This window comes from Calliopsis andreniformis, chromosome 1 (genome assembly GCF_051401765.1).
Source record: "Calliopsis andreniformis isolate RMS-2024a chromosome 1, iyCalAndr_principal, whole genome shotgun sequence".
In the NCBI taxonomy this organism is placed as follows: domain Eukaryota; kingdom Metazoa; phylum Arthropoda; class Insecta; order Hymenoptera; family Andrenidae; genus Calliopsis; species Calliopsis andreniformis.
Window position 1 is genome coordinate 9,778,150 of NC_135062.1, and position 26,469 is coordinate 9,804,618.

The following is a 26,469-nucleotide window of genomic DNA, read 5'->3' on the forward strand; positions in this document are numbered from 1 at the left end:
AACTTATTTGTTGATGTGCATTCGCACACATTTATAAAATTTTCAAAATTCTATTTGATCGATTATATTGCTTACTACTTACACTGATATATTTATCACATATTTATCTGCTAAGAAGAACAGGAAAGTTTTGTGTTTTGTTACCAAAGTTTTATATTTTATTAGTAAGTTCTGCAGTATATAAAATAGAATTGTATAATATGTGTGCGCAGATATTATTTGCTGAACGGTAAATTAGCTATACAAACCAGTCATACAATATATTCAATAGCTCACAATTTTCTGTGAAAAATAATAATAAATAATAAACGTGGAACAATAAACCATTCATAACACGCTAGTTATTCTTTATATCAAGTAAGTCATATTTATGTTATCTTAATTATAAACTTAACAGTTGTACTATACCAAATGGAAATGAATTATATATTATGTAAACTTAACAATGGGAAGTTCTTAAATTTCATTGATTACTTAAATTTTGAAAGGCAGAGAAATACTGACAGGTACAAAGTGTTTACCTTTATTGATCTTATATTAAATATTCTATATTAAAATTACAATTTTATGCGCTCTTTTTTTCATTCGTTGTTTCACGTATACGTACACGTACATCATCGTTGTACAATGAAGATTATAGAAATTCTTTGGTATGAAAAATATGCTTCTCGCGATGTTATTGAAATGTTTGTATACAACCGTGTACCTGTCGCCTTATGAGTCTTATGATTTGTATATACGAGCGATGAGACAAACATGATAACGTGGAATTGCAAGCATCTGTAAAATATAGTTTCCCATGTTTAACGTGACCCATTGTCTTCGTACTTAATGATAGCATATTGTCATTCCACTTGGATGCTCGATGTATATACATAATCTCATGATGAAAATGGCAATGGCTATCTAAAAGTCATTCAATTACAATAAAAAATTGTATCGTTCCTCAAAAGTATACTATACGCGTTCATATTAGGTATGCAAATTAATTAGCTGCTCAATATAAATAAATTATATGTTCATTTCAAGTTTAAATTTTTTCTCATGTCATATTAAAATGGTAATTCTTTAATAATGATAATTCTAGACAGTTGATGCAGTATTAAACTTCGATAAAGAAAGAATTCTCGTTTATTTTCATCTGTTATTAAGTAACAAAGAAATATTTGTAAATGAGGTATAATCATAAAAAATAATAATTAAATTATTCTGAATTTCCTCTATTGAATTTTGCAATAAAGAGAATTAATTTGTACACCTAATAATATTCTATTTTGGGATTCGATCTTCACGAGTGGAAAAAAATCGATATTAATAGTTACAAAATATACATCATGCAATATGCATATTATATGTGCAGGTTTTAAATATTCCTATATACGAACAATATTAAGATGGATTTTACTAATTACAGTATAAAAGGTAATAACTCGATATGGATATTCCATACAGTCTATATTGCATAAAAAAATAGAATAAGTAACGCGATTCCACGGCTGGTGCGTATGTGCATACACACATATATTTTCGTGAATCGTATCACATAAATATACCGCCTTAAGGGTATTGGCAACACTTCCTGCGTCACGTGATCATTTTTCGCGCGTTTATGTCTGTTCTTCGCAAATCTCCACGTTCAGTTTGTCTTTGATTCTTCAATACGCCAGAAATGTAAGTTATATAAGATACAGATTTTAACAAGATTGCTTTGAATATTCTTGCTACTTTTGTCGATCTAAAAAAGTAATTGCCCTGTAACGTGTAAATATAATTTCGAAGATTTCAAGGTTATCCAATCCCTCGATTCTAAAAATTAACAGGAATTCCCTTGCATAACCATTACATTAAAAACGTATATTAGCTACAAGAAAAAAGGGAATAATCTTGAAATCGCAAAAACTGGAAACATTCCGAATCTTTCCTTTGATACAAATTTTTTCGCGTTATAGAGTAAAGATGTTGATAAAAATGTGGGGCATTTTTGTAGAATTATTTGCTCTCCTTTTTTACTTTTCTTTTACAACTAGCCCAGATGACTTTTTGCGGTTTTTTGACCAATTAGGAATTTTGCTGAAACGATTAGGCAGTGTTCACACGATTTCATATCTTCGCTTATTACTAGACTACGAATATTTATGCAAATTAAGAAAATCAGAGCTAACAGAACATTCGTTTCACTCTTCAAATATTTAATTTTTAATATTCTATACATTTTTCCATACCATATATGGATACCATGCTTTTCTATAGTTCGAAATTTCTCAAAAATGCATAAGGTACCGCAGTGTAGTACTACTGATTGAAAAAAAGTACCAAATTGGTCAAAAAACCTACGTTTGAACTATTATTAGACCTAAGATTACACATGAATTTGTGTCACTGTTTCCATATCTAAATCCACCTCTAAAAATGCCCCGCACTTTTATTACCACTCTGTAAAATATTGCAAAGGCTTCGCGTTAGAAAGGGACATTTTCTATGTACGATAGACGCAGAGCAAGAGTATTACACTATTTTTCGCCTAAAGGGATCGCCCTTGATTTTTCTCGATCTCGAAATGTCGATCGACCAGTTGCTTTCTAATACTGTCCTTTTCCCCTGGGACCCTCTTCCACTCTCACGTTCTTTTACACCTTTTCCCAGACTGCCTCGGCGTATTCTAAGTAGCACGATTGAGATTGATCCCCGAAAGTAAGTACCGATCGGGAGACGCCAATCCCATGGAGGAACTAATGGCACCTCAGCCAAAGGATTCACTCCTTGTGAGCGAACCCTACATCGTCGTATCGCTATTGTTCCTTAACGAAACACTCGCGGGACTCTTCGTCGAGGACAAGAGGCTGCTGACAGTTTCCGCGATGCTGCCTGCCACCCTGTCGATCGTGTCGGTGAGTATCCTTTCGCCTGTTTTGTTCGAATGAACATGCTCGTGGGAGACCAATTCGTGGACGTGGTCGGTCTCGTGGTCGTCTTCGTGATGGTCCCCATCGTGGTCGTGGTCGTGCTGGTGACCATGCGAATGGGAATGGGAGTGCGCGGCTGTAAATGAAAAAGTACAGTTTAAATGGTTGTATTAGCAATGGTGTTTACAGCAGAAGTGAGAACTGGAATTGATTATTTTGGCACTGTCTTGATCTTGTTTCTGGTGAGAATTTTTGTTCATAAATGGCTTTGAGTTTTGATCAGTAGGAACCAGGGTTGAGCGTTAATAGAATACTTGTCTCTATTTTTGTACATTATGGATAAAATCATGTATTATAGAGTAACTATTATACATAAATTGTTTTGTTTTAAACTATTATACATGAATTTTTTTTATAACCACCTGCTACTTTAGAATAGACCACCATTTTGCTAAGGGGTTGAACATTCCTCAATTCCTATAAATATCTCACAAGTAGCAATTGTAGATTGAATCACGATAGTCAGTCGAGAAAGCGACCAAAAGTCGGTCGGATTGTCAACCAGTCTTGAGTCATTGTCATGGCTAGAGAAAGCCCACAGACATAAACCCCATTTCTCTAGAACAATTTTCTTTTTATGAAATTCTGCGAGAATATTGTGCAACCGTTGTTTTTATCGGATTCTCGAAGTCTCTAACACAAAGTGTACACATTACAACATACAGTTTACATGCAGGCATACTAATCGTGAGAATGTAATTACGAGTCTTGTGCGAGATTACACTTCCTGTAAGCACTCTGCTCTGATACCGATGCATCGTACGTTCCATTCTAAAAAGGCAGCTAATGGTAGATGCAACGCGTGTAGCTAATTGACGTAATGGCTATTATCGAATCTCTTGGTGAAGTGAAGATCGTACAGATATCATATTATTATCTATATAATTAATATAGATTTATATAGATTACTATCTATATAGTTTATATAAATATGCTATTAATACTCGAATTTTATAAGTTACTCTTCTACCAGATAATTTTTAAAATTCGTTTTTTAGCGGTTAATGTCATTCTTTGCAAATTCTAAGGTTCAATTCATTTCATAAGGTGTTCACTTCTTCATAAGAAGATGATTATTTTAATTTTCAAACTTCAGTTTGTAAAATATCCGAATATTTGTGTAATATTAGGAACTTGCATATTTTTTATATTAATATTTAAGCAATAATGTGTAACAAATCAATACTATTTTTCCTCTTGAATATCTATACACTATTAGAATGATCCTTAGTTATGCACAGACGATGAAAAACTTTTTGCCGAATTTTTTAACTTCACATCCTAAAATGGTGGGGATTAATAAAAAACTAATATCTTTAAAAGAAGTGCACGTTTTTCTGTTATCAAATCGAGCCCATCTTTTACCCACATTATTTTTTCATTAATACTGACCATTGGCGAGGAGGAGGGGTGAAACCAAAGAATATTCGAAGTCGAAAAATAGGGACCACCCTAATACACCCATTATATCATACTATAACATACTGTAATGTATTTCTCTTTCTTCTTGTATAGTTACTCAATCTGCAGAGCTCAGAAAATTATACGCGTTCAAATATTAATGGCACTCGCTGTGATAATGGAATACTGCTGGCCATCAGAACACAAAGGTTAATGACTGACAAAGTAAACAAACCGGAATGAATCGTAATACGGGCAAGCGGTTATTGTGTTTGCGCCTTCCTGAATTGGATAGTATAACGTGCCTTACGTGTACGCCAGTGATACACCGTGAAATCAAATTGCATAACGGGTGACACTTCCGTAAATGTAGTCGTTACCACTGACTCCTTCTGGTTCTATCTCTCGACTAACACGTTCTCTGTTGCTACATTGGACGAAGAAACGCGTCTCAAATGGCGCTCAAGTATGCGTTTAATCGTGCTCGATGAAGACCTTGCACTTGGCCACGGTCTCAGACGGCAGGTGAAAATTTGTAACGTGGGCACTGCGTGGAACGCGTGATCGATCAGCCACAACTTCGAGTTCGTAGCGTGAAAGCATTTCAACATCTTGAACGATTTGACGCCAGTACTCTTGAAATCGATGTTAACGATGATGAAGATAACTGAGATATTGAGTGTCTTGCGATAGGCCTCGGAACGAGCAAGTTTTAAAGTGATTATAAATTGTTGGATTGCAGGTATTTATGCAATTTCATGTCTTTATAGAGATAGTTAAAGAAATGAAGCCTGAGAAAAAATAGGTTTTATCTTTCAAATAGTATAATTTGCACTCTGTTTTTCATGTTGTCTAGGTTTTTAATATATGCATTCTGTAATTTTTTACACACTTCAAATTGTCATACATGCAAAGCTGCAGTCTACGAACTATTAATCAACCCTGTGCTTAGGTCTGCATGACCCGAAATGTAATTTGAATTTGTACTGATATTTAAAGAACAATCAAGTTTACATAAAATTCACTGGTATTTTAGGAAAAATTCTTGAAGAATACATCTCCATATCTGGACCCCAGAGCTAAAGTGTATTAAGTCACACAGAAAACAAGTGGATTCAATACACTCTGAAACTTGACACTAATTCTACAACAGATACTAAATACCTTGCAACTACAACCAATGAAATATTGCTTCCCACTAGATTCCATTCAAAATCCACGAAACGAGTCTTCGATACTGAACTCGAATTCGAATTGACTCGAATTCCTATACTCTTATTGAACTTGATCCCACCCCTACTCGGTGCTTCAGTATTCCTAGGGTTAATAGGTTAATAGTTACATCCGAGTTTCATTGTCGCTCGACGCGAGTCAGCGACGATTCCTGGACAGACTTCGCCACGAGGCAAAAGTTCCAGTGCCTTTATGCCCTGAGTTATCGGGAGTCATTAACCTAATTGCAATTGAGCTGTCGTGTGGCCAGAGCGACGATGTGCCACGAGAGGGGGAAACAGAGTGGGAGGCGAGAAGGGAATAAAGTCAATCCGTAAATTCGCGGTAATCAGTCGCGTAGACGGCTTAAAGTTGCCTCTTCGAAGGGAACTTGCACGCGAACAGTCTGTCAAGTAGACGTCTGCCCACGTTCGAAGACTATTCCGACTTCCTTGTCGAATTAGCCATTGAGGATCGAGTTGTCTCAAAGATTCTAGGTATCTCGAGGTTTCATAAGAAGAATGTTTGCGTCCACGGTCCAAGATGAGTCAAATATTGTTGGACTATCTTTCACATTTGATCCTGTACGTTTTATCGGAATGAGTAACAGCTACTGTGGGTTGCTAGTTCGATAAGACCATCTGAGAATGCATTCGTTGATAAAGACAATCTTGGTAAACGTAGAGATAATGGTTTGATCAGTTTTGATCTAGTATATTGTTTGTTTATTGATATCGTGAGTTGAATCTGTAAATTCTTCTGTGTTGGAATACTAGAGAAAAAGTCTGTGATTGTAAAGCAATATAAGCCTTTTGTTTTTATTTTGGGAATCTATGTTCCTATGTGTTAGGAACTTGCGACTTCCCATGTCTTAATTATGGACACCTAGTTTTGAGAAAGAAGTTTCTTTCATTCCATCTTCTTTCGCTAAAAATAAGGCAAATGCTCCAGTTCCCACATACTGTTCTTTGTTTTAAATTACATTAGAATTTAAGCTTAAAATTAAGTAAACCTAGGATTAGTGTTTAAGTACTGGGGCATGGTCAGCTATTGGAATATTTACTACAAAAATTTTGTCCTGAGGGCTTTGAGTAAGACACAGACTCAAATTTTCCTAAAGTGTAGCTTGCCTTTCTTGCTTAGGTCTTATTGACCTACAGTCACAGAAGTAATGATGGTATTAGTGTCGGTTGGATTTCTTAAAGGTCTTCGTGACCGTGACTTTTTGGTCGGTAGGTTTCGAGGTAAATCGATAGGTACCGCGTAACACGTAGCAGGTGATCGCATCAAGGGCGTACCTGCGGTAGGTTTGCACCGACATTGATGGGCTATGAAGAATGAAAGCCTGCCAAAACGTTCGTTAATGACGCAAGAAACGATTTCGATGACGCCAGCTGGTAGGGAGTTTGAAGCGCATTCAATGTGCTCAGGAGCCTGTGCTCTAAATTCTCTGTCAAGGCTCTGAATGCGTTCCAATTTTTTACGGCAGAATTCTTCATGAAAAGATTGAAATTTCACTCGTCAAAACTGTCCAAGTTCAATAATTAATGAGAGCAGCCAACTTTCATTACCAAAATCTGGTCAGAAGAAGTTATTTAAGACTTATGAGAATCAATTCCCCTAATTCCCACTAACGAAACACTTCTAGCAATTTTTACTAGTAAAAGATAGAAGTTTTACTCATCAGAACTTCTTTCTATCTTTACGAATATTTAGCAAGAATACTTTTTCTTGAGATGAAAGGGTAGCTCAAGCTTCGTCTTAAGATCTCTAAATATCCAGCCACAGAAAAAGGAAAAGATTGAATTATTCCTGAGATCAAAGGAACCTATTGAGAACCAAGCTCAACAATCAACAAGAATATCGTATTCCCCTGAAACTCTGATCATTCAAAATTTCACAAATTCAAGACCCACAGAAATCACGCCCCCCCACCAAAACACTCACTAGCGATTTGCAGGCCAAGCATCAGCATGAACCCAATGATAATAGCAGTCAGCTGCAAGAGTCCACTTTTCTCGTTGGCCCTCTCCCGCGCGAGGACCTCGAAGAAGACCACATAAAGCAGCGTCCCAGCCGCCATTCCCTGCAGTATCGTAGGGGTTGGTCCTAGGTTCTCACTGTCATTCTTAAAATGACCCAGAGCCAGGCCCACGGCGATACCAATGGGCGTGACCATCGAGAATATCGACAGATACCCCAGCGTGGTCCTGGTGGAAGCGCCAGCGACGTAGAGCTCCATTCCAACGCAAAACGAGATGACCAATTTGTGCGTGGCAATGGCAGCTGCTAGATAAACAACAGACGCAATGGAGGGCTCTAGTCCAACAGCTAGGCCCTCGAAAATGGCGTGGAAGGAAAGGGCCAGGACAGTGAGGAGTCCTTGCACCGACGTGTTCTTCGTCATGGGCGTGTGTTTGTGTTCATGGTGGACCGTCCTGGGGTAGTTATTCAAGTTCACGTCCGAGGGGTGCCTCGTGTTATCTGGATGACGCTCTATCGAGGACAGCCCCGTCGGTGAGGACAGGACGAAGATCGCTGGCAGAGTCTTGTCCTGCTTGCCATCGCGAAGATCGTCCAGGTGATGGGTGGATCGTTTGCTGGACTCGGTGTCTGTTTCCTCCAGGTCGTCGGTGTCCTCCTTCCAGATGGGTCTGGTGGTGGTGGAAACGGTGGTCGTTGAGCCTGTCGACGTGGCCGCCGACGCACCTGTCTGATTGTTGCATCTGCGCACCGACACTGTCCTGTATAGCAGTGCCTCCGACGACTCGGGTTTTCCCGTCAACGCTGCGTGCACCGCCTCCTCAACGAAGTAGACGAGGAAGAAGCCGCTGCAGAACAGCAATTCGGAGAGACTCAGCGTGCCTAGGGTCGGCAGTTGACCATTTGTCTGGTGCCTCTCCACACTTGCGCGGACTTCCGGCGCTAGGTGCAGGAACGTGGTGAACAGGAGGACCCCTCCTCCGAAGCAGAGGAGCAGGGATGTCTGGAGGCCCTAGGAATTTGCTGGTCATTTCGGATTGATCGCCTGTTTCAGTAGAGTGTCCTTTCTTGGACTAGGGAATTCTATAGTGACTTGGAAAATATTTGTACAACTGGTTTTTGTATAGTAATATTATATAGAAGAGTAGTGTGCTAACAGAGAATGTTTTTTTAATGGTATATTGCGTGTGAAGATGATCTCATTGTGCAATAATGTAATTAAAGAGCTCGTAACAAAAAGGAAGCTGGCCAATTTCTGTTCTCTTTTGGGAGGGCAAAAAATACTAGAGTATCTTTCATTTTTGTTTGATCGATTAACGCTCTCTTTAGCAAAATATTAATTTTGTGTTTTTGATGGGATAAGTTCTATTATATTGTAACTTGACAACTTCTCTTCTGACTACTAGAATGTTTTGTTATTAAGAAAATGGTGAAATTTAATAAGAGAAATTTTTGTTACGAGCTTTCTATATCTTAGTCTTATTAAACAAAACAGATGTACAAATATTTTTTCCCATTCGCTGAATTTTTACTGCTTTTGATAATACCAAAGAGTTTGGAAAGAGGAGATAGGATTTTGTATTTCGTTCTGAAGACTAAAATAATGTAGGAGTGGGTTTAATAGCAACAGTAATACTGTAATTTATTCACTCATAATCTTATACAGTTTTTTTTTATTAAAAGCGTTGCAAAAATAAGGGGCTAATTTTGATAACTGATAAGAAAAATTGCTATCTTAAGGATCAGTCAGACCTTGGGCACAGTTTCTGTATTGGATAGAAGCTATATTAATATTTTGTCATATCATTTTGGTTCTCAATTAAAGTTCGTTGTTAGAAAAGAAAGTTTTGGTATCATTAAAATCAGTAGAGAAAGGACACTCTATAGAAGCTATTCCTTATGTAAAAAAAGATATGCAAAGAATGGAGAATGTACATATTACCATGCACAAACATTAACTCAGTTCGTAAAAATCAACTATTCTTACATAAAGATAAATTGTTGTTTGAGTGTCTATTTGCTATGTTAACACCATGAAAGCTGCGATATTCTGTGAATTTTTTTGCCATTCAACTGATAAAAGCATTGTGTTATATGTTATTGACAGTGTTAATTTGATAAGACAATTTTCTTTTATTTCAAGGATTTTTCTTCTCTCATTTATCTTTTAAGACAATTCTTTCATCTTAGCATTTTTCAATTAAAATTTACTGCTAACGAATAAGCTAAAATTCATAACTACAAATAATTTAAAAATTGTATTACGAACTGTGTTCTTCATCCTACTGCTTAAAAGTTAATCTATAGAGATCTTCACCATATTAAAATAAAGGGAATAGCTTCTCCTCGAAACATACTTGAGAATCTGAAGTCGAAGTTGAAGCAACACTCGAAGAGAAAGCGTTGGAAATGGAAGCAGAAGTGCAGCTGCTGGAATTGCTAGATATCCCTCGGTGTCGTTTTCTCTGATGATTTATTCTATATCTCCCAACAATCAAAGGCAGCGTGCCCAATATGAGGGACCCAAAACCAAGCCCAATCATTGCTCCAATCTTAGCCACTAGTAATATCGTAGACGTCGTTGCTTCTTCCATCTTCAATCCTTATTATACTTCCTCCAAATGACACTTAAACCTTGGCTCAAAAACACTAATATCCACGTTGCTTCTTCGCTCTAAACTCAAAGTCAGAACCACTCTCAGCCTCTCCACTGTGCCCCCAATTCATCACGCTGAACTATCAACGTTCAAATAGTCTTCAACGTTTTTTACTTCAATTACCGCTTCACCGTCTCCTTCCTCGTTTCTTCGCCAACTGCCATCTCGACCTTCAAGCTCCACTCGTTCTGGCCCACAGGTGTTCCACACTTCTTACTCTCCTCGGCGACTTAACGTGGCCACTTTTTCACTTAGCACTGCGAACTATCTAATTAAGACACTTGTCGTGCCCCCTCACTGACATCCTCGAAGACTTCTCTATCAGAGAAATCAGGAAAACCCTACGCGAATCGATAACCACCGAAGAAACACAGAAGAGAATCTTCGAAAACAAGAAAAAACTATCGCCCACTTTCTCCGACTTTCGTTGGCACTGCCGAAAGCGAAAAATAACACACTTTCTATCCCGTGTGATTCATAATCCAGAGACCAACGTGTTGGACCTCTGCGAATCGCGTGTCCTGGTTCCAACCGAGTGGATCCACCCGCCCCCTCCCTCCCTCTGTGGTTTTGTTTCAACCTGTCCAGCGAAGAGCGCGATTGAAACTGATGGACGTTGCGAGATTCGTCACAGTTGGATCGACGATGATCCAGAGATGGAGTACGATCTTCGCTCGTGTTCTGTTTGAGATGCTAGGAGGAGGATTCTGAGGAATACGAGGAGGAACGAGGCTCGTTCCACGCGGCTCGACGGTGAATCGGACACTCCAGGCCTGGTTGGAGACCCGACTCGATCCCCTCGCGTCTTACAGCCCAAGCCGAATCGTTTCCTGCTCTCTGCCCCTTCCAGCTAGTCTGCTTCCCTACCAACGTTCTCTCCTTCCCTAGCCCCCTGTCTGACTATGTACGCTACCGAGCACCGCGTGAACGGCTCGCAGGTACGTGGAGAATGGTTGGGGGTACTGGATGCTTCAAAAACGAGGGTACTGATAGGGTATAGTCGATAAAGGATATAACGATTCCAGTAAAACGGCAGAGCCTTGGCTTTTTGCGTTTCTGAAGCTAGAGTACTTGGTGCATAGTTCTGTGCCTTTAAATTGAGACGTTTATAAAGAACTTTTATAAAAATAATATTTATTATTTGTACTGAAGCTCCTATTTCCCTTGTTTGGAGAACTCATCGGGCTAAAATCAAATTGTTACGCTATTTTTCTTATGCGTGATATTGTTTTAAAGATTGTTTTGCGGAAACTCAGGCTGCGGTATTTTCTTGAATATTTCTTGCAAATTTAGAATTATATCTAGAATTCATATTTCCTGTGGAACTTTGGAGTTTACTTTGACTCAAGGATTGAGGATAGTTCTCCTTCATAAAAATTGTTGTAAGTGCCAGGACTCTCTAATATTGTGATGTTTCATATTAGGCATATATTCTACATTAGGACAGTTATCTGACCTTACTTAATTTGTACACATAATACTTGTAGAAACAAGAATTGAAGTTGTTTTCATAGAATAGCGCATTCTTTTGAATTACTCCGTAGATTTGTTTGGTAACAGTTGAGCACCTAGAAGGTAAGATTCTCAGATACTCGCTGACGCATACAGAGGAGAATGAATGATTGTCAAGCATGGTGTCGATTGATTTCTTTCATTGATCGATCGATCGAAAGATAACACATATTCGACAATAATAGTGTATTTCAGTTGAGTTGAGTCAGTGTATTTGATACTCTCGATTTCTTTTCTGAGAATTCCTCATTGGAATCTAGGATATGGCATTCGATTCCATACTGTGAAAATTGAAGATAGAGGGAGAATCAATTGCGTGTTTAGGTTTCAAGTAAAGATACCATGTTGATCGTGGATCCAAGTGTGGTCGAACATAAATGGAGAAGCTGGTTTCGTAGTGAAAGGCAGTTCGGTAATGGTAAATCAGAGTTCGAATCATTGGTGCAGAAAAAGCAGGCTTTTCGTTACGTGAGTCATATTCGGAAAGTGTAACAGCGTAGGTGTGCCTTTTTTTACTCGATTTTCCAATGAAACATTTGTTCAGTGGGGACACTTAAGTGTTACTATATTTAGTAGGTTTACCTAGTAGAAATCTTGTAGTTACTATATCTAGTAGATCTACCCAGCGTAGACACTAGCAGTCCTATCACATCTGATCATAGTAATGTTCCTATATCTAGTAGATATACCTAGTATAGACACTGGCAATTCTGTCAGATTTACTCACAGTAATATTCCCATCCTCCCCAACATGGAACCTAGAAACACATCTTCGTGCCATAAACAGTCATTATTATTCTAGCTTCTCCAAGAAGACGAAGTTAATATGGAACATAAATACACTTGTCTTCGGAGCTGACTTTCTCTTTGAATAATTTTCTCGCGCTCTCATCTAATAGCCACGCCATCTCGAACATTGGCCCCTGTCTTTTTCTTGCAGCAGGCTGAAATCGCGTGCTCCAGCTGCTGATAAGTGACTATTGACCACCCTGGCAATCGATAATCCCAGTCGCACTCGACTCCCAACTATCATACTCTTTTGTGCTTCTCGTCTGTCACGATCGCACAATTTACTGTAATTTATTGCATCGCGTTTGTTTTGCGAGGGTTGCTTTAATCAGTTGTTGACGCCTCGGTCGCGTGATTAGTCGCGGCTACTGCTAATAATGCTCAACAACGTTCCTCGTTTTCGAGGGGAATATTTGCTCTCGTCGCTTCAACGATAATTTTGATAATTTTCAGTGAAGTTAGGATGTTAAATTTATGGAAAGATAAGTCTGTGTCTTTTGTGCCTGGCTGACTCAGACCGTATCATTGTTTGCGCGTTTGGGGTTCGAGTGATACTTGAATGTTATTTGGGAGTATGTCTTGTACTTACTTAGAAGCTGCAGCCCAAACATCACCACGAATCCGAACAGAATGGATAGGTATTGATTGAGACCGCTTCTGTGCTCTTGAAGAATCTCGAAGAACACGACGTACAATAGAGTGCCGGAGGCCAGGCCCTGTATTGATGAATAGACACTTTTCTATTATACGAATTTTTCTAAGTGACTCGCGAACTTGATCGTGAAGGATTATCAAGTGATCGTGTTCAAATTCTAAGAATATTGAAATACTAATTTTAGAATTGTGAGAATATTAAAATACTGGATAAAAATGGGAAACTACTGGAAATATTAGGCAATGAAGTTGAGAATAATACAGATAAGGAAGAAATATGTCGCAGTAGTTTTGACTATTAGGGAATTTCTCCCTATTTCTGTGCTTCTGAATTAAAATCACTCTTACAGAACAAGAACTTTTATTAAAAGTGTAAAATACTTTTTTTAATCTTACATGTTAATTAGTAAACTTCAATAATAAAAATAATTCCTCAATTCATAAATTAAGAAACTTTCATATGTATGTGTATGAAAAATTTTTTTTATTTATGATTTTAATCCAAAGGCGCAGAAACAGAGTACCAATCTACACCTGTAGTATTAAAGTAATTATGTCTTCTTGGAATACGAGAACCCACGTCATTTAAGTAGCAGATGATTAGATATATTTCTATATTTTGTTCTTGGATTAAGGGAACTCGATTTCGATAGAAGAATTAAACTATTTTAATTAAATTATTTCAAGTTGAGAATTAAGCAAAAGTAGATGAAGTTAGAGTTAAAGAAGTGATATTTACCTGGAGTAGAACTGGAAGTATGCCACTGGCAGCAGCGCTTTCGCCTCCAACTAGGAGCATCCCTATTCCGATTCCAATAGGAGATACAACAGCGAATGTGCAGACGTAGATAACAGAGAGATACTGTCTGGTATTGGAGGCCATCAGTTCTACACCGATGCAGAAAGCTATGACGAATTTATGAGCAGCCACTGCGGCGAACATGTACCTACAGATGGAAACAGTGATTTTATCAGTATGGATATATATAGACAATCTATTATTACAGATTTGGGACATTTAACGAAAGAAAAAGAAGCTTTGAATCTAATGGTCGGGGTACCACATTTTTTTATGGAAATTATTTGAAATTTCTCATTTTTCAAAATCTATTTCACCTGAAATTTCTCATTTTCTTATCATTACACTACTGATTTTTATCCATTTATAAAAATTTAAAATATGCAAAATATATGTAATATTCAGAGACACAGAACATATGAAAAATGGGGTACAAACTGTATTTTTTAAAAAATGGAGTAAATTTCTATCCAGGTTTTATTTCTTTAACTGTGTTTATATAAAAATATGAAGTTACATAAAAATCCGCAGTCTACTCTATAAAAAAGGGTAGCAATAACGACTCTACGTCAGGGACGTTAACACCTGCGGGTATTTGCATTCTGTTCTAAATAAAATGGCATGCCGTTAATTAACTGACGTAAAACGTACCAGACGTAAGTAGCTGAACTTTCTAGTCCGATAGCGAGTCCTTCGAATAATTCATGCACAGATAAACCAAGAACTATTAATAACCCTCTCAGTGAGCTTATGACGAAGTCGTCATCCTTCTCGTCCATTATGACTGGCAAGTGATGCGAGTGTCCATGTCCATTGCTACAATAAGATGTTCATGTACCTTTGCTCCGTGTAATTTGCATACTATCCCGCACAGTGTGTGTATAAATAATAAATCTACTCACTAGTGGGAATGCCCACTGACGCAATTTGACATCGATTGTCCATTTTCGACCAATTCGTTTGTACTTCTCATCACGTCTCGCTTCTCGCATTCCTCCTTGTGGGCCTGCTTTTTCCTCAGATGGGTGTGCACCGATTCTTCCACCAAATACATGATAAAGAATCTGAGAAAAAAGGTCATTCAATTTTTCTCCTTCACTCTTATATGTACTGGAGATAATGAAAGTGGTCTAAGTCAAATATTTAAAGAAATTGAATTTATCATTTATTTTGAATATTCTAAATTGCTGCAACATCACATAAATGATAAATTCAATTTTTTTAGATATTTGATTTAGACCACTTTCACAATTACCAGGGTATGTAGATATATTTTATAGGATGAAGGAAAGGAAAATTTAAGAGGAATTCTGAGGTCGATTAATTAAGTTTCTACTCTAAAAATAATTAAAAATAATTTCACTCACCCAGCACAGGTGAGTGTCTCAGCTAACGAGAAGCTGAGGACAGGAAGCTTCCCTTCCTCTATAAGATGCTCCACCCCTTCCTTCACTTCCGGTAGCATGTGGAGAAACGTCGTGCAGAACAATACTCCTCCGCCGAATCCTAAAAGCAGGCTCACCAGTCTCGTTGACCTACCACAATCAAGTGAATTGTTAGTACAATGCTCGTTTATCGACCCGTGGTTCATTTGTAATACAAGATTACGTCACTGGAGTCGTCACTGTAACCATTACGACATTGGCTGAGCCAAGCGTATCGCGATCATCGCGCTGATAATACGTTCTGCAAACCTTTAAGTCCAAAGATGTTTGCTTTTTACTTTCTGCGTGTGCAGGGGACGATTGAACTGGGTTATCAATTTAAATTCCAGGGAGCTATCTATTTCTCTAAGTATATTATATAAGTAAGCGTGGAAGTATTTATAAGTATTTGTGGATTTGCTATCGCAAAGTTCTTCTGTTATTAAAAGTTATTCAATTATTAGTAATTTAAATCATCTTGAATTTGCAAAGAAGATCCATTAATTTTATGTTTATAGCAATTAAAAATTACTTGAGTTTGCAAGTTCCATTAATATTGGGACACTCATTTTATATTGTATGATTTTATATGGCTTCTTTTTACAAAAAACCTTAAATAAACGAACGTTAAGTAAAGGAAAAAATTGTTATCTTGACAATTAGTTGATTAGTAGGTTTAGTAGACCTTGGACACAGTTTCTGTATTGGATAGAAGTTATAGTAATATTTTAGCACATCATTGTAGTTTTCAACTAAAGTTCAATGTTAGAAAAGTATGAGAATTTTTTTTAGTAAGGGAAGTTTAAGTATCATCAAAATCAGTAGAAAAAGGACACTCTATAGAAGCTATTCCTTATTTAAAGAAAGATTTGCAAAGAATAGAAAATGTACAATGTTTAAGCTACACTATACCCAAAAGTTTGGAAACACTTGCTAATTCTTATTAAAGTTACACAACATACTTAATAAAATATTTTTGACTTGAAATTAGTATTTATAGCTTCCTGTACGTGACAATGAAAACAGCGGAAAAAATTCACAGAATTGTTTATTGTTACTCGAATTACGTGTTTATAAAGGAAGCATTTTTTCTTGTATTTCCAAGTCGCGTCAACTCAACTTATTCAAAATTACGTGATAGGGAAAGCTTGATACCTGGGGTTGGTGACGTCAGCGGTGTTCCATTTCAAGCGTTTTGCTATTTGCATCGGCAAAATGCCCATGCACGTGCTGACCGCGCATAAAATTACCATGGTGACACCTTTGGCAATTAGTACACTCGACATGTCTTCGTCATGGTGGTGGTGATGATGATCCGTCTCATTGTCATGGTGATCCGTCTGATTGGGATCGTGATACATATCCAGAGGACTCATCAGTCTTTGCATCAGCACGTTATCTTCAAATGGAGACATGTTTCCCTTTATCGACCGTCGAGACGCTCTGGTAACAAAGAGCGCGGCAAATGCAATTAACATTCAAATATCCATATAAAGGGAAATATCGAACGATTAATTATCAATATAAATCGATATTCCTCATAGAAATTAAGTTTTTAGTGGATAGTGGGACAGTGTGCCTACTATACTTATTTATACTTTATTTTTTTCTGTTATCGTACTTAGCATGGCATTGGAAGCCTAGTTAACAAAACAAAAAGGATGGGAATAAAAGATGCCAAGAAAAAATAATTTTTTAACCCCTGAAAGGGTTAATATTTCTATTATACCTGTATGTAATTAGCAAGGAAATTTAAAAGTTTCAAATATCTCCGAATCGTCTTTTAATTATTACTTATTCATCGATTTCATCGAACAGTTACTAAATCGTGATTGAAGATATATTGCTTCTTGAATAATTATGAGACTTAATGTGACTGTTCGATCTACACGTCGGTAATATGACGTAGGACACTTTTAATATGAGCTTGCTTAACGCATATGCTGAGTAGATTCTTATTTTTGAAAAATTGTTTTCGTTATAAAAATGATGGCTCCATAGTATTTAATGGCAATTATGGATCTAATTATGATATTCTCGGTAAGTACGTGATCCTCGGAAAACGAAGGACTCTCTTTTATCTAGAAATCAGATACGCGTGTTTCGTCATTCGACTCAAGGCTTAATGTTATCGACTGTCACAGCGATGGATCTTTGTATTATCGCGCCAACGACGGTTTTATCGCCGTTTTCACGAAGTATAACGCGAAAACAACTTATTGACGATGTGAACGGAGCAGAAGTTGTACTTGACAACTTCAGTATTAGAATTTCCTAAGCTTATGCACGAAGAACGCCTGCATTAAACTCGTGACATTATCGCGAAATACGTGTTGCTTTGTCCTCAAATTTAGATAAGTCGTATCTTGTAGTATTTAGAATTCGCATTTTAAGGATACCGATGTACTTTTAATAGATACCTGTTTACAAACGACCTAAAAGCAAAAGATTACATTTAAATTTCTGTTTAAAGAATTAAGGAAAATACATTTTTTTTTTTTTCATGTTATCGAAATAGAGGAAAAAAGATATAGGTCAGTCGTGAATATTAAAATCTATTCATTGATTCAGGTGTTCGTCTAGGAGTCTCAATATTTCGTAATTCGACGTTGATACATTAATCACATGTCTAGGGACAAATTCGATAAAAGCTAAGAATTCGTTAGAATTATGGATAGTTTTTGATGTTGCAAAGAATTTAATGTGTACATTCTTGCGAGGTGAAATTAAGGTGTAAAGATAGAAACAGAAATAATTATTCAGTGATCATATATAATCGTTTTACTATTTTATCGTCACTTTTCCTTTATGTCAGCCGATGCTTGAAGATGTTGGAATGTGCAGATGCGCTCGTAAACTTGATTCATGTGACCGTTATTAAATTACTACAGAGATTAAAGTAAAATAAATATATACTTCAGCTGCATTAATAGCAGAATGAAATATATTCCAACTTTATTATAATTTTTCTATCTATTCTCGAAAAGGAAGACTTATAAAAGTTTTTAAATTTGAAAGCCTGAAAATTTGAGTATTTGAAAATTTAAGAATTTGAGAATTTAAAAATTTAAAAATTTGAAAATTTGAAAATTTGGAAACTTGAAAATTTTTAAATTTGAGAATTTGAAAATTTAAGAATTTGAGAATTTGAAAATTTAAGAATTTGAAAATTTAAAAATTTGAAAATTTGAAAATTTGAAAATTTGAAAATTTAAAAATTTGAAAATTTGAAAATTTGAAAATTTAAGAATTTGAGGATTTGAGGATTTGAAAATATGAAAATGTAACGTTCAGAAATGATTCAACTGAGAAAACAGGAAATACAATTCCACAGAATAAGAAAACAAGAAAATTTTAGAGCACTCTTGGACACAATTTGAGACTACTTTCAAGAGCAACTTTCCTAAGAAGCTCTAAGATGAACACTTATACCTACCACCTGAATTGAGAATTGTAACTATTCCGTAACACGTCTACAACTACTTCTGATTCATATAAATTCCCTATCAACCGATGCGCCATTACTAATTAAACACCACTCCCAGTTGAATTGAGCCTGGTCAAAGCTCTGTCCACATTACATCATCTAGAGCAATAATTACAAAGAAACCAATCTTTAATCCTCGTACACACCACCTTAAACTCGCCACCACAAATTGTCGCTACCAACTTACCGCGATTCGAAATTGACGAATTGTCGCGACACCTGTTCGCTCCGAACGTTATTATCAAAGAAGGCACGCAAGTCGTTCGATATGATTATGAGAGTTGACGAGCTACTAATCGCCTAACTTCTTCCAGCAGACCGATTATATGTCTGTATCTAACGACTGTTCGTCGGGAGGTCTCGCGACGATTGGAATCATTGGTCGACTTCAGCGCGATAACATTGTCCTAATGGGGAAGAACCTCCATTCAGAGCTGCAGGCTCGATATGTATCCCTTCTTTTTTCGAAACAGCAAAGGTCTACAAGTGGTATTAACTCGCGACGTTGGGGGGAAAAAACGATAGCGATCTTTTGGGCAAAAGGGTACAGTCGATCGATCTTTCCGTCTGGCTTTGTATACACTTCCGTTCATAAGGCAGTTGATAAACACTTAATATACAATTACTGTAGTTTAAACATTTTCCATTATTTTGGGTGGAATTTTTCGAAAAGGATGTCGATAGACTTTGACAAGCGAGCGTTTTGAAAGGCAAACTTATCAGCGTCAGTTTTATTTATATCGTCTGTGCACATGAGTGGTGATTAATTTTTCTATAATCGGAACAATTATCGATATAAGTGAATTTACTGTTAGTAATAATGGAATTATTTATGACTGTTGAATAGTGTTTAATATATTTTGGGAAGCAGTTTGAAGAATGTTTAGTTCTTGATGAAGAGTTGAACGTCTGAGGAAAATTGATCATGTCTTAGATAATTCATTGTAATATGTTATTTTCTCTTTACAGTAAGCTCAAGTTTCTGTTACAGCATTTATTGTATCAAGTTTTACTGTCCTTTAAGAAATTGAATAGTGCACAATGGATAGTAAAGAACTCAAAACAGTAAAAGCTCAAAGAAAGTAAAAAAATTGACAATGCAAAATAGCCAAGTGACTCTGTACTGTATAATGGATGACATCAGATTGAATTTGAGGAAATTTTCCTTAAAAAGCAAGATTATGAGAAAACCTAAGTCCACAGGTAGAGATGTTTAAAGCACATTGGGTAGAAGCTTAAGTTCGTCAGTGAAGAAATTTGTTCTTTAAAAAATTGATAGGGATCGTGTTTGCAAAAAGTTATGTATAGTTATTATAGTTATAGTTCCATAGTGTTTTGTTAGGTGTATGAAGCCTGCATACATTCACCAAGTTCACTGCAGACAGATCATTACAAGATAATCTCTTTACTACTTATTCATTTTATAGTAGCTTACGCCGAATAGTTTTCCTCGTAAACATGAATCACTGGATACCTTTGCGGCATGGAGGCTGACGTCAAACGTATTTTTATTATGCATTAATCGTAGTAAACCACATTCTTTCCCGATAGTTTGATTTGATTTAACTGATGCATAAAAGATAATTACTAATAATTTTATCTGTAAAAATTGTAACAATCTTTATGTGAACCGTGAATTTATGGATCTATATTTTAGAAAGTCTGAATCTGTTCTGAGAAAGGAACAATACTCTCCCCTAGAAATTGGGATTTCCTGTCATAAGATGGTACCGTGTCGCGTTTCTCCTTTTTCATTCGATTCTGCTAAAACCAATCGCTCCGAACGAGTCGTTAAAAACGAGGAAGCAGAGCCAACGAGAGCTATATAAAATCTGTGCTACCATGTAACAAGCTTGGGTAAATTTGATTTGAAGCAGAGATGAAAAATTACAGTTTGAAAAAAACCAATCATTTCAACTATTTTATCATTTTTATTTTTGAAAGAGTCTAGAAGAAGAAAGCTTATTTTGCGTTACTTTATTTAATAAACGAATAATAAAATTCTTCAAAAAAATCATTTGCTAACCCAAATAAGCTTGGTTAAAAATATTTCAAAATGACGGTCAGCTAAATGAGATGGTTAAATTTTATATAAATAATACCTAAGCTTGCTACGTAATACCAGCAGGTACTGAATGCAGTGAAAGTATGCTCGCTATGTTTCCTCACCAGGGGAGAACAAAGAAGGGAGAACTGACTTCTGCGTTTGGCCAAGGTAAACTATAACAGCCTTTGAAGTCAGTGAGTATTCGATCGAACGTGATCCTTTTTCGCGGTGGAGTAGCAACGTTTCATCGTTGAAATGTCACAAAAGCAGTTTCAGATTGAGTATCTCTTCATATATTTGTGGTTGTAAGGTAAAACGACCTGAGTCACATGTTTTTGTTTTCAAAATATTGACGTTTAAGGTTTTTAGCTTTAGATGAAAATTTTTTAGATGAAAAAATTCATTAAATGCCCTTTCCTCTTTCTAAAAATATAAATTGTATATTCTAGAAATCAGTTAAGACCTTAACTCGAATTTTTCCAAAATGTGACATAAGTCGTTTTGCCTTACAATCACAGATATATCTGTTGCTACAAGGGATAATTATGTAAGCTACATTTTCAAAAAGTTGAATTCATGACTTGATGGAAGTCTGTAAAAAGAGGAACATTTGTAAAAAAATTGAGTTCATGATTTGATAGAAGTTTATAGAAAAAGAAATATTTTCAAAATATTGAGTTCATGAGTCGATAGAGACCTCTAGAAAAGGGGAATATTTTTCAAAAATTGAGATCATGACTCGATAGAAGTCAACAAGCAAGGAAAACTTTTTCTTAAAGAAAGATAAGATGCAAGTCCATAATATAGAATTAAGATTCAAATCTTTTGTATATCAACATTTCGAAAATATAAATACGTACACTCCCGCTCATAAGTGTAAGGACACTTATCATATTTGCATTTAAGTCTGAAAAAACAAATAATCTTTCAGAAAAAGGTAAAAATTTTTTTCATTCAATTATTACATTTATGAAGGAAAGAATGGTGTGTTCACAGCTTGAAAATCTCACCAAAAAATAAAATAATTATTATATTTTCAAAGTATGATATATCTGTATATCAGTACAAATGGAAACAATGAATTATTACTTGTCAAATTTATCACATTCGTCATAAACCAATAGGAAAACAGTTTTTTATAATTCTTATTACAAACTAACTAATATATCACTATTTTTATATCATAGAACTAATATTGAACATACGAAATTACATATACTATGCGATTACTGTGGTTAAATGTTGATAGACAAAACAAATAAGAGAATTTTATTACTAACTACAGGTGTCCTATCACTTGTGAGCTGGAGTGTACATGTTACTTGTACTGTTCTGTTTTACAACTACAGACACAATAATCGAATTCTACCTCCAACCGAGCTGAAATCATTTTTAATCCATTATTTATCGACACTTCACATTTGGCATGGATTTACGGTTACGCCGTCAATATTTTCACTCACGAGGCTGTTATCCACGTTTTTTATCAGTATTTACCCACTGACTCGACGCATATTTTCCATCTGTTGAGTTCTACTTATTAAACCGCACTCATAAGGAGTTCATACAATGCACATGTATTTAGATTTCGACTCCAGGAATTTCTCCCTCGATAACTGTTCCACTAATATCCCTAATTTCACTCATATCGCTAACACAGTCACGTACGAGCCGAATTCTGATGAAAAGCGCTCGATCCTCGAAATCTTTCTCGAAGCAATTAGGGCTGGCGAGTCTTGTCGCTTCTGTGCACTCTTTGAAGGGTTTACGATCACTGTGTTGGTCGAGTGTCCATCGCTCTGCGAAACCTGTTTCGAGCTGTGTGTAATCGTCCAAAAAATCGATTCGAACAGCAACGAGTTCCAGCTGTTTTTCTTCGCTAATTTGTACCCTTGACGTCCCCTTTCTTTGCAGACTGCGACTGTCTGCTCCAAGTTCGAACTCTCGATGATGGATTGACAGAAATTATTTCAAACTTTTTAATAAAAGAATCACAGATTTTCCTGGACTGTTCAAAAAGAAGAGGACTCAAAATATCAAATTTGTTTTGCACTAAATTTTCTGTGTAGATTCTTTTTTTTAATGATCTATAACAAAATCAAAAGATTCTTAAAACGTTAGCATAGAATCAGAGATTTTCATTGATTACTCAAATGAAGAAAAATCGAAATATCAAATTTGTTTTACATCAAATTTTATGAATAGATTCGTTTTTGAATAATTTTTAAAAATTCTTAAAACGTTAGTATTATAGAATCACAGATTTTCCTTAATTATTCGAAACGAAGAACTCTCAAAATATCAGCTTTGCTTTTCACTAAATTGATTAATACATACTCTTTTCAATAATCTACTTTTATTGGCACTGCGAAATTCTGAAAACGTTAACATCCTGTGAGACAAGATTTCGAGTCAGCCAACGAGATTGCAGATCAAACGAGAATGTTGGTTAATTGGCCGTAAACGAGGATCATTAAACCGTAAACAATCGTGAGAGTGGAATTGTCTCGGGCCACCAGCTAACGAAGGAAACACAGCTGATGAAAACGTTTACTTCTCATTTGTACAGTATTTGATTATCTAGAGTGCCATGAGATTGAAACCTGAAGCATCCTTTTGATAGCTAATTCTATTATCTTTGGTGGAACATTATTAGATCACTATCTACCTTTTAGATAGGCTGGTATGGCCTATGTATGGGCCAGTAACAGTAGCAAATTTGGAAACTGTGGAAAATAATTAACTCTACTTTACTAATTTTTTAAAATTTTAATACCAAAGCACTTGATTGATGCTTAACTTCTTACGTCTAAATTAAATATAAATATTTTTATATTGTGGAGTTAATCGATTTGACAAATACCTATATTTACAAACTTTCTAAATTTGTAAACTGCATCAATTTTTCGCGATAAAAATACAAAATTTTTCTGAAAAACTGCCATCTCTCTAAAAATTAAATCTCTATTATCTATTGTATCTCTTTTACCATAAAATTGCCATTTGTACCTACAATGAAACCCCAGCATCCTAACTATGCAGGTCATTAACACTTCAATCTGCTATATATAATCGAATAATAATAATTTACGAGACTGTCGATTACATTGCCAATGAAGGAAGAATTGCAATTAAATTAGATATAACTTTGTCTAAATTTAGGATCACTATAGAAAGTCTGATAGAAGTTGCTCTGATTGTAACGTGGCAGGCAACGTGTTAAACATTTAGCCCCATCATCGACCTATTGCAAAACTTCTTTGAGGCGATCGATTATAATTGATGGAAGGATAAACTTTTAGCAGCTGTACATATTCGATGATCAATCTTGCTATAGGTAGAGGATAGCTGCCTGATAAAAGACAAAGATAACAGTACTAGCAATTCTGATAGACTATTTACATGAATAGAAAAGACATGGAAGAGGCTGTCATTCATTCAAAGAGGATGATTATCTTCTATGATAGATTCAAACTTTGTCACTTCTAATACAAGTCTTGTATCGCCTACCAGCATCAGTGCTCATTAAGATTGAAATTTTGTTCACACTGGAAAGCAAGTATTTAGAGTTCTCATCGAAATGAAGTGATGTAGGTTATAGCATAAAATTGTCGAACGTTATCAGAGACGTGATAAATGATAGCATATAGGCGAATAAGATTTGCGCGAACTTTGGTATATAAAATTCACTTGTCTTGTTACCACTTAAAAATGGCGAAGGAAAAGTTAGAGAATCATGTGTGTTGGATTTTCTAAGTAATTAAAGCAACAAAGTGCTCAAACTGTTATTTCAAGACGGTAGATAAGAAAATGTAATACCATCTTTGGAAAGATAAACCCTTTCACGCGAATTCGACGATACTTCATTTGCAAAGGAAAAAACAAGAGTGTTCTTTGTTAAATCGATGCAAAAATAAAACACGCTCTAATATCACAGATAAGAACACTAATTAGGGTAAGACTTCCTGAAACTCCAGCACAAAAACTTTGCTTAATCCACGACTTGATTGTTAATAAAAAAAACTCTTGAAACACTTCAATTAAATCCACAGACCAACAGAAACTTGAAATGCAAGAATCACATCATTTTTATGACACATAAGAAAACTCTAACACTAGTTAAAATTAAGTTTCCAAAAGAATTAGAATAAAAATTAGAATAAAAATTCTATCTCATCGCCAAGCAATGATATTAAAAATTTACAATTCACACTATTCACCCAAAAATAACAAAAACGATATTTTATTCGAGAGCTCCAGAGCACAGGTTCACCAAAATTCAAATTAAAAGGGATATTATAATAAAACGCATGCGTGTACGTAACTGTCCCCCCAAAAAAGAGAAAAAATCTCACGTTAGGATAAGAAGCGAGCTAGCTGTCAGAGTCTTCAGCGAAGGACGAACTCCGAATGGTTTCAGGGCGCTCAGGAGGCACCAGATCGCGAACCACAACGCTCCGAGTTGGATGCGTGAATGAAGAATACAGCGTTGCAGGAGAGAGCAACCAGAGGCGATGGAGGAAACTTTCATACCTGTTTATCGGGATTCCCTGAACTGTACGTGCATCTCCCTTCTCCTTCACGGGGAATCCTGGGGATGAGTTCAACAATCCACGATTCACCCTGCTCACGTGCTGCGACGTGATGTATTCAGAAGGAGTACGTGCCGATAACTCAACATCTGTTTAATGATGGCAAGATCAAGGAGACTGTGCAACTGTTCGTTCGAGCTCCAATGCTGAGCAATTTAAGAGGAATAGAGTGAGAGACTTCAGATCTATTTTTAATTCCTAGTGGTGGAACTATTGAATTGTCGATATTTACTTTTTATGTGTAGCGGATATTTCATTTTTATCTTCAGGCGATATTTAGCTTTTAATATTGTTATTATTACTTGTATTATATTTGGTTTTTTAATACTTTGGTCTTTATTTAAATAGCGGTTCTGTTTCTCTATTTCACTTCAAAAATATCATAAAATAACACGTAGGCTATAATATTTAGAGATTAACGTGAACATCTATCTAGGTTCCATTTTCTCAATTTATTTTTCTGAATTTCTGAATTGTTTATTTTTATTATTATAGAATTATATTTAGTTCTTTGACGAATTCGCATATATGTAGTTTATTTATTAATATCATTCAATGATTAAGGTGTCTTTTTTTCAATCTTTTGATTTCCAAGAAAAAATCCATAGCTGGCCACTAAGAAATTCATTAACAATTTTTCATGCAAATTTCACGGATGAGACTCGCATTAATCAGTAATTCTATCAGCGCCAGTTAAGCGTCACATCGTTTCCACAAATGTAATTGTCTTCTGCGTCTTTCGGTTTTCACGCCTACGCAGCATCTGCATCTTCCATTTTTTTCCCTCGCCTATTACGTGTCTTCTTCCGTTCGCCTAATTATGCAATCTGCCAAGGTAACTGCTGATCAGCTGTTACGGTCACGCTCTTGTCCGTTTTTCGATTTGTTCGTTTCTTCGTCTCGATCTTACGTCACCTCTCACTGTGAAAGGTAAAAAAAAGAGGGGGAC

General features: G+C 36.1%; 1 protein-coding gene across 3 annotated transcripts; it reads right to left on the minus strand.

Annotated features, from left to right (window-relative positions):
- Nucleotides 1-507: 507 nt before the first annotated feature.
- Nucleotides 508-25,627, minus strand: LOC143181911 (zinc transporter ZIP3-like). 3 transcript variants are annotated; one of them, XM_076382615.1, is made up of 8 exons: nucleotides 25,462-25,627; nucleotides 16,550-16,837; nucleotides 15,338-15,505; nucleotides 14,873-15,034; nucleotides 14,622-14,786; nucleotides 13,911-14,118; nucleotides 13,107-13,233; nucleotides 508-3,039 (listed from the first exon to the last, which is right to left on the minus strand). In XM_076382615.1, exons 2-8 carry the CDS (start codon nucleotides 16,807-16,809, stop codon nucleotides 2,774-2,776), a joined length of 1,356 nt encoding a protein of 451 aa, XP_076238730.1. In that variant the 5' UTR covers nucleotides 16,810-16,837; nucleotides 25,462-25,627; the 3' UTR covers nucleotides 508-2,773. The 3 variants fall into 3 exon arrangements, with proteins under 3 accessions (XP_076238730.1, XP_076238740.1, XP_076238720.1); XM_076382625.1 differs by lacking the exon at nucleotides 25,462-25,627 and adding an exon at nucleotides 25,284-25,302; XM_076382605.1 differs by lacking the exons at nucleotides 13,107-13,233; nucleotides 13,911-14,118; nucleotides 14,622-14,786; ... (2 more) ...; nucleotides 16,550-16,837; nucleotides 25,462-25,627 and adding exons at nucleotides 7,524-8,571; nucleotides 9,917-10,731.
- Nucleotides 25,628-26,469: the final 842 nt, after the last annotated feature.